Source organism: Zeus faber, assembly GCF_960531495.2.
Source record: "Zeus faber genome assembly, chromosome: 10".
Lineage (NCBI taxonomy): Eukaryota > Metazoa > Chordata > Actinopteri > Zeiformes > Zeidae > Zeus > Zeus faber.
In genome coordinates, this window is record NC_137199.1 from 19,707,450 (window position 1) to 19,717,262 (window position 9,813).

At 46.2% G+C, this 9,813-nt stretch overlaps 1 protein-coding gene across 1 annotated transcript in view; it reads right to left on the reverse strand.

Moving 5' to 3' along the window:
* Positions 1-339: 339 nt before the first annotated feature.
* The window catches only part of mtnr1c (melatonin receptor 1C), a gene marked incomplete at both ends in the record, with an annotated part of 11,943 nt that continues 2,469 nt past the window's right edge, over positions 340-9,813 (reverse strand). The window contains one exon of the mRNA XM_080008182.1: positions 340-1,205. Within this exon, the coding sequence (XP_079864308.1) occupies positions 340-1,205 (866 nt within the window). The remainder of the gene's footprint in view (positions 1,206-9,813) is intronic.

The window sequence follows — 9,813 nt, forward strand, 5'->3', positions numbered from 1 at the left end:
CATTCAGTGTGGCTTGAAAGTGTTTTAACTGGAGTTAAATTCAAAGACCCTGACAAATGGCCAGCACTGACCTGGTTTTCTGCATATTTCTCGTATATTCCTCGCTTTATATAATTGTGAGAGTGTGCTGTCCCTATGCAGTTGGATGTGAAAGTGATAACGGTGCCCTTGAGCTGATGGTTTGAGGGCTTACAGAAGGTACAGTATATTGTTCAGCGGTGTGTCCGGTGCTAGCTTGGTGAAGACACACACTCTTCTCACAGGAAGGCACTCGGTGAATCGTGACACAAAATCCACAATGAGGCTCCAGTGAAAATATTCCCACTCCCTAAAGAGCCTTCAGACATTCATCTCAGCCATGTTATTGTTTGTGATGGCCGGTGAAGGCTTACTCTTCAGGCCTTCCGTGGCGCACCTGGAGGTCTCCATGAGAAACAATCGAGGGATGCACAGGGCGAGGAGGATCGTTTTGTACTCCTTGCGGAAGTTCTGGTTCAGGAGTCCGTATATGACAGCGTTGAGGCAGCTGTTGAAATAAGCCATGAAGTAGCTTGTGACGAAGAGCCACTCGGGTATATTGGGCGCCACCCCGGCGGGATTGATGGCCACCGCCAGGCCGATGAGGTTCAGGGGAGCCCAGCACACGGCAAACAAAACAAACACCATGAACATGGTGAGGAAGTTCCTCACATCGCTTGGCTTCACTTTGGCCCTTTGCTCGGGCTTCACGCGTTGTTTGACCTGAATGACCAGCACCCATATCCTCATGTAGCAGTAGGACACCACGAGCAGCGGGATGAGAAAGTGAATGATCACCACCGAGATGGTGTAGTACGAGCTTACTGTCTGGGCAAAGGTGCAGGAGTAGATGCGCGGGTCGTACTGCAGCGAGCCCACAAAGAAGTTGGGCACGGTGGCGATGGCAGTGAGCAGCCAGGTGAGGCCCAGGTAGCAGCAGGTCTTCCGCAGGCTGTACAGCCGGTCGTAGTGGAGGCTGTGGCAGATGTAGCAGTAGCGATTGATGGCGATGGCAGTGATGTTGAAGATGGAGCCGATGACGCTGAGGCCCATGATGAAGCCGCTGGCCTGGCAGTGCAAGTCGCCCATGGTCCAGTCATTGTGGAAGATGGCCGTCAGGACCAGAGGGTAGGGGTACACGGCCACCACCAGGTCTGCTACCGAGAGGCTCACCACAAAGATGTTCCCTGTGGAAACAGAGAATAGCCAGGGCTCGAAATTAACAGCTGCCCAGTTGCCTCTGGCAAACACATTTGGGCCATTGTCAACTTTCTTGTGCGGTCTGGTTGCCCCTTTGTCACGTTGCCAGCGTGGCATACTGTGCTAGAGGGCATTTAACATAGTTTAAACTGTACAAAAAGACAAAGATATGGATGATTGTGTTGTTGTCCATCAGTGGTTTATCAGTGGTTATTTGCTTTATTTCCACAAAAGTGCACAAAAGATGAAAGGTTTGAGGTTGTCAAAGAACAGACCCATAAAACATGCTGCATAAAATGATCACCCTTTTACCAGATCATTTAAAGGGGAAAAAGTAGGGATTTTTTTTTTAACCCTCAGTATTCTTCGCCAGTTCTATAATAACACAGGATAAGAGCTCAAGAGAGTATTTCACTGCTGCACCCTTTTAATGCGAGATGCCAATACATCATAAAATGTGTTTCATGACGCTATGTGGTCAGTTAGCGAACACCCTGACCAGCATCATTTACAGCAGTGGTTCTCATCTCGTGGGTCCAGGTCCAGAACTGGATCACCAGTCCATAACTAGTGGACCGCAGGGTGTATATTAAAAGAAAAAAACGTGTGTATTCTTTAAAAGTGTGCCAAATGGCTGATGCTGCGCTTTTATTTTGAAACACAATTTCCAGCTGAGGTGTTTGGCTGTCACGACCATGACCTCATATCACAAAGTTGAAATTAAATCAAACGCAGTTGTTGGCCGGGTCAAATTAAATCAAAGCGGGTCTTATCAGATTGTCACTTCCTACACTCAGTCTTTCCACGTCAATTCAAACTGTGCACAAAGCCGTTGAGGGATCACCACACAGATTGTTTTGTGAATAAAATAAGAATAGTTTAAATGTTAAATTATATTTAGGTCGTGAACAAACAACAAATGTTGATCCTGAGCCTGATCCAGAGACTTGTTATACACATATATATATATATATATATGTGTGTGTGTATATATATATATATATATATATAGAGAGAGAGAGAGAGAGAGAGAGCGAGAGAGAGACTGCAGCATGGACTGTCTCGTGCACACAGCGATACAGATGCATGATGTCAGACAGACAGACAGACATGTTATTGTGTTATTATGTCTAGTGATTCACAGTTAGAACTAATAAGCCGCTTTGACTTCAAAAACAAAGTTACCTTGCAGCCCTGAAATTGTAACTTTTGCCAGCTTACCATATCACATTTCTAATTTGTTTGAAGTAGAATATTGAAGTTGCTCACCATTGCGAAACGGTGCGGAATTTCAACCTTCTTTCATTTTTATTTTATGCTGCTATTTTTCCCCCGAAACAAGCAATTGAGAATATCACATCATCAAGGTAATTTAATGAGGTTTCATAAGGTGTTTTGTAGCCTGACGTAAAAAAAATGAGTTCATAAAACCCACATCATATGGTGCATACGAGTAATTGGGTGGAGTTGTTCATACCAATAATTTATCCAGTGCATAGAACCCCACTTTGTATATTCTGTATATATATATATATATATATATATATATGTTATATATGTTTTGCCCTGTAATTTTTACTCTGTTCTTGGTTATCGCTCTCTCTCAGCCCCTTGCCCTCTTCTGCTCCCTCTCTTTCTCTGGCTCCCTCTATCTGCCACTCCGGTCCTGCCACTGCAAACGTGACCCCATTCAGCCATCAAGCCAGCTGTCTTCACCTTCCTCCGTCACTCCACCTGTGCTGTATCTAACCTGTTCCCCGCTCACTCAGTCCTTGTCAGATGGTCGTTGTATCCACTGGGTTAATATGACTACGGCGAATGTACCACGTCACCAGATGGCCCCGCCCCGCCCTGCCCTGCCCAACCTACCCTGATCTGCTTGCCTGACCTTTCCGCGTCTGCTTGCCTGCCTGCCTGCCTGCCTGTCAGTTCTGCGGTCCCTTCCTGCCTGCCAGACCTTTCCAGCCCGCTGTGTAACCCCCCCCCCGCGCGCTTGTCTCGCTGGAATAAACCCTTGATCCCTTGCACCTACTCCTGAAGCTCCATTGTGCCTTGCATTTGGTTTCACCAGACAGCACCCATGACACAATCATGGCACTTTCTCTTCTGTGTTCTTTGGCTCTGTCTGTATGTTTTTTTCTGGCTTTTTTTCTTTACTTTTAAATGTGCTAGGTGGAATAAACAGATTCTGATTCATCAGAAATCAAAACATTCAAGCCAATTTTAGCAAAGATCACGTGGCCATTGGGTATTTTTCATTTATTGCAGAAGTACAAAATTGATGTTTTGGTTGATGCTCGTGAATTTAATGCCCTGACTTGCCAGAGGAATGTTCCAATTCTAGTGGAATTCATCTATCATCCTCGCTAAAAAATAAGATGTCCCTGCACTCCATCAGATAATGACTTTCCAGAGAGCGAGAAGAAAGGTGTTTCTGGAAACATACCATATTAATCAGGAAGGCAGTCAAAGAACCCATGGAGGAGCAGATACAGGCCGTCTTTTATCACCATGGTCTGGAGAGGGAGGGCTGACCACGGGGCAGCTGACGACGGATGGAGACCGTGTCTCATGGTTCTGTGCATTGTACGCTACCTTCTAACGCTATTTTAAGTCGAGGGGCGTGGTCTCAGTTAATCCCGACGGAGTAAAGAAATGTGATACTTTTATAAATAGTCTCCCACAGCTCCGCATTGTCCTGCTCTATCCGCACGGGATTCGGCGGTTGATCTGGAGGGGTGGCGGGAATGAGAATGAGCAGGGTGTATTCTTGTCACCTAGACGACTCCAAGCCTCTGTCTTCCTCGTCCCTAAAGCAAATAAATGGTGATTCTTTTTTTAAAATGTCATTAATAACGATAAGATTAGTCATATGTACGGCAATGCTTTTTTGTAGAGTGAACCGTTTTCTACGTTGACGTATTTGGACTTTTTTCCGTAATGGAAGCTCTTAAAATGGGCATATTAGTTCAAAAATAGGCCTAGTTATAAAATCCTGTCGATATATATTTTTGTGTTGTAGTGCGGTGTGTCATGTGACGAATAAAGATTTTTCTTCTTCATTATCACAAAATAACCCCTTACCATGATCACCCATTCAGGGATAATTTTGCAATAATGACAGGCTGGCTGCCTATTATATTACATTGCATTTAGCAGACGCTTTTATCCGAAGCGACTTACAATTGTTCAAACACCGATGGACGCAGACATCAGGAGCAATTAGGGGTTAAGTGTCTTGCTCAAGGACACTACAGCATGCTACCAGGAGGAGCCTGGGATCGAGCTATAGGCTATGATATAAAACTACACATTAATGATACTCAGTCCTTCCCATTACCTCCCGTTAACTTTTCACACAAGGCAAAAGACTCAGAGTTCACATCGCCATGACAACGTGCATAAATAAAATTGTCATATTGTCTTTTTTTTTTTTTTTTCTTCTTCTTTTTTTTTTAAATGTCATTTAAGAGCATCTAAAGGGCATGGATTTGGAGTGTGTCAGCAGTGATCTCCGTTGACTTCCAATTTTTCTCCCCATAAGCGTCACGATCACAAAAGAGAGATTTGCAGACGAGTGGCAAAGTCAACCCCTCCATACTTTCTGAGAAACCGTGATGTCCAGTTTATCGCCGAAGTCAGTGGTGAAACTTTCACCAGGAGGTCCTTATTCGTCCCTTGAGGGCGGAGGGAGGGTGGGGGGGGCGGGGGGGGGGGGGGGGGATCATTGCGACGCGGCCTTACAGGATATGGGTGATTTCAATGTTTGATTACATCCAAATAAGTTCCTGTCTGCCTCGGGACCCGGCTGACGGCGGGGTGACACTGGATTTCCTCAGCAAAAATGACTCACACAAAATGGGATCTGACATTGTTACAGTGTCTCTCCGGGGGTGGGTGGGCGGCGGTGGGGCCGGGGGGGCGGAGGACTTTAAATCATATTAAAAATGCTCTGGCAGATATGAGGATAGATAGCAAAGACATATGGGAAGCAATTGAATCAAATCTGCGTCAGTGGAAAAAAGACATTTGCACCAAAAACCTTTTTCAATCTGATGTATTGCGTGACGACAACATGTCATTCTATAGATTGGATATATGTATAAATAAGGAGGTATAAAAGCTCTGCTGCCGCCCCCGACCCAAAATAATATTATGAATAATATAAAAGCGTTTCAAATTAAGGGGAAAAATGTCGGAATACGCCTTAAATGTATTTTTAGTGTTTGTTCTCTAATTCCTCCACCTTCCATTGTGAGACCTTTAATTCACTCCAGTGTTGACATAACTGCGAGCGACTCCCTGAGAAGAGACGGAAAAAAAAAAATAGATCTTTTTTCTCCATTAGTCAACAGCTGTGATAACAAAGTTGAGTGGCAGGTATGATGCGAGTGGATTTTAAAGCGGACGCACGCCGTCAATCTCGGGGCGCTGGGGGGCGGGGGTGATCCCTCTACCTCGGTGGAAACACACAGCTACCTCGTGCTGTAATGACCCCCGGGCGCTTTGGACCGGATACAGTTCCCTGAACCCGGTTCATCCCCCCTGGTTCAGAGAAATCATAAGCACATGCTTCATGCAGCGTGAGGCGAGGAGCGGCGCGGAAACTGTGACGTTACGCCAGACGACTCCGCCCGGAAGCTGGAATATGGAATAACTCCGCATCGGTGGACTCCAAACTCCAGCCCGGTCTTGTTACTCACCAGCTTGTTGTCGTTGTTGTTGTTGTTGCGTTTAGTGTCGTTTTTTTTTTTTTTTTTATCATTGCACTGTGGTTTATTGTGTCTTGTCTTGTAATTATTGTTATGGCATCGTGCAGACAGTAAAGTTATATGTACAGCCAGCCGGTCATTATCTTCGAATAACGCAGAACCCCGATCACCCTGTCGGGGGTTTTTTGGCAATGACTGGCTGGCTGCTCCTATCGCTTAGTTTTGTAATGTTATGTTATGTCATGTTATGATATGTTCTGTTACGTTATGTCATGTTATGATATGTTCAGTTATGTTTTGTCAGGTTTTCTAAACCTTTTACCCAGAGGTCGTGAAATAACACTATCGAAATAAAAGCGAAAAACTGCACCCAAACTCACACACACCGCTCAGTCTTCCCACTAACTTTTTTTCGGATCCTTCTTCTGTGCTCCACCGACTCGCGAGTCAAAAGGCGACTGGCGTTGCCATAGCGACGCGCATCTTCCCTCAAATCTTCCGAGATGAAAACGTTCCAAAAAAAAAAAAAAAAAAAAAAAAAAAAGGCACCTGCTCTGGCTCCCGCGGTCGGCTCAGCGGGCAAAACCTGTCGGAATGTTTTGCTCGCGACGCTCGCAGTGCTTTTGTCGTTGTGCGGGGGTTGGATTGCACGCTGACATCATGCGTCCGCATCGCCGTGTGCACGAGACGGGGCACGCTGCAGTCTCTCTCTCTCTACCTCTCTCTCTCTCTCTCTCTCTCTCTCTCTCTCTCTCTGGCGGAATCCTCCCCGCGCTCTTATCATCAAAGGCGATGAGGTCAGCGCTTAATGTATCGCTGAGTGGATTGCCACGGTGCGCTGGAACGACTGACCTCAAACACCGACCTCTCCCTCGGTTCAATTAGCCGACTCGGCCGGTTCCCCCCGCGCTCGCCGCACCTAAAACCTGACCGTGGCCGTAATGCGAAACAGACCGAGTTCAAAGAAAATCCGCGGGTTGTTTGGTGTGGTTTTTTTTGTTTCGCCTTTCCTTTCCAGCCCTGGACGCTACGTCGGGGTCGCGTCACGCCTGGCGACATCTTGAGTTGCTATTCTTTCATTAAACACGACATTGGGTGAGTGGACTGGAGGCCAATCCCGCCCGTGCCCCGAGTGCTGATTGGTGAACGGGGGGGAGGGGAGTGAGCACAGCTGAGCGGAGGCCCTCGGCTGCTTCGGCTCCGTCGGGCCCCGTAACCATCGAGCCTTGTGGCCCCATAAAATCGTCAAACATGCAAAGCTGGCAAACCGGAGGCCTCCGTCAAGTCCCCGGTGTGTCGCGAGCGGCCACCAAACTGGATAACACTCCAGTCGGAACCGTCCCTATAAATAAATTACAAATTCCACTTTGGGGGCTTTCCAACTGAGTGAACCTGTGTATATATTTATCACACGTGTAATACAAAGCGAGCATACTTGCAGCCCACTTGCCCCACGCGTGATTTCCGTCAAACGCGCACAAGGGAACAATGCAAGGGAAGCGAAATGTGTACATCCAACGCAGTCAGAATTGGTGTGGGTATAAATATAGGCGAAGGAGATAAACAATCCGAAAAAAAGGCGGAGAAAAAAAAAAAAAAAAAGGGGGGGGGGGGGGGGCCTGCCTGGTCGAGAGGATTTGCATTCCTGCTGCTCGCATGGCGCCGTGCCCGCATCAATCCCAATGCCTCAGGGCTTCGTTTCCCCGTCAAACCCGCTGTCTGCATCCCGTCGGCTTCAAAGACCTGGGCTGGAAATGTGATCAACGCGGCAGACTGGCAGGAACACCGAGCCCGGCATTCATACGGCTATATTTACACGAATCTGAAAGAAAGGCGGCAATCGTAAAAAAAATAAAAATAAAAATGAAACAAGGAGAGCTTTGGCATCGTTTAAATCCAATGCCAGCACGGAGATGATTACTACGATCGCGTTTACCAAACGAAATGACGGTCGACTTGTGTTCTTGATGTTCATCGTTAAACAAGGAGATGAAAAAATGAGCTTTGGGCAAGGGCATTACCCCCTGATTAATTAGTCGTGACTACTTTGCGAAGTCATGTTCACGGGGGCGGTGGGGAGGGGCGGTGGGGGGTTTGCCATTGTATTTATTTATTTTATTTGTTTTTTGTAAAGTTTAGCATTAAAACTGACACTGGCCCGCCGGGAGCCCGGCCAAAAAAAATCGGCATCATCTCAGGAAGACCGTCCACCAATCAGACCTCCCACGTTCCAGAGCATTACCCTCTCTGGCCCAGAGAGGAATCAGCCCAGCCGAGCGCACGCAGCATCTAGTTCCATGAGAAACCGGCTCCCGGAAAACACGGACGGGGACGACAGTGTGACGAGCGGGAGGCACGGCCGTCGTTTCCAAATCCCAGGCGGACGGAAGCCGTTTCACCTTTTGGAGTCGAGAACAACTGTTCGATTCCCCCCCCCTGTGAGAATCTGAAAAAGACTTGTTATCCGGACCGACGGCTTGTGCCCGCATCTCTCCAATACGCACACATGCACGCGCACACGCGCACAGACACGCACACACACGCACGCACGCACACGCACGCACACGCACGCACACACACGCACGCACACACGCACGCACACACAAACACACCAGTTCTGCCCATTGACCCCAGGCCCACTGCACACACTTACACACACACACACACACACACACACACACACACACACAGACTAGTTATTTTCTCTCACCCAACGTCTGTTCCCACCCGCCACTCTCCCTCTTTATCTCTAAACCTCTATCTCCTGCAGTTGTTAGATCCGCTCCATAGCTTTCACATGCCATGGTCACGCGTTTTGGGAAAACCAGTTCACTTGGTGAGAAAATTGGTTGGTGATCATTTTTTTAAGGACGACTGGCCCCAATAATAATAATAATAATAATAATAATAATAATAATAATGATAATAATAATAATAATAACAACAACAACAAAAACTATTATAATTTTTGTTGTTATTGCTGTTATTATTATTATTATTATTATTATTTTGTTTGTTATTATTATTAATAATAATAATAATAATAATAATAATAATAATAATAATGTGGAAACGTGGGAGAACAAGCAAATCTTCATATTACTTATAGCTCGGGAGACGAACCGTCAGCTAAGAGGCAGACATGTGCCGGCGGTGCGGCAGTGCATCATCATCGCTGGTGGAGAAGGAAAGGATAGGGTGACCGCCTGAGAGGAAAAACTGTGTTTGGTGGGTGGGTGTGGGTGGGGGTTCAGTGGTAAATCGCAGTGGAATAAAGAGATAAAGAGAGGCAGCCAGAGAATACAGCAGTGCTTAAGACAGAATGATCCTCCTGCGACGAGGAGGAGAAGCGGCCGTCGGTGAAGGGAGACGGATGGATGGATGGTTGGATGGATGGATGGATGGATGGAGGCGCGGATGGATGAATGGCTGGATGGATGGATGGATGGATGGCTAGATGGGTGGATAGATGGATGGAGGAATGTCTACGGCAGATCATTATATAAATTAATCGTCATTAATAAATTAATACCCATTAGCACCCAGGTTATATGCTACACCACATAATGGCAGTTTCAATGACGAGTACATTTATATGCAATACTTTACTAATTACTAATTTAGTAATAATATCGTTATAGCATAGTAATAAGTTAAACATACATCTGATTCATTGTTATCCATGCCCGTATTATTGTATTGATATGTATTCCTCGCTTGCAGTATATTGATTTATATTTACAGTATATTTTATACCCATAGCAACACTAGCAACCATACTGACACTTAGCTGCAACTATTGCCTTTAGCCTAACTTATTCTGTGGCTAAAATCGCTTTCTGTAATATTCTGTATATTTTGGTGCATTTGGCTATTTTTGCAC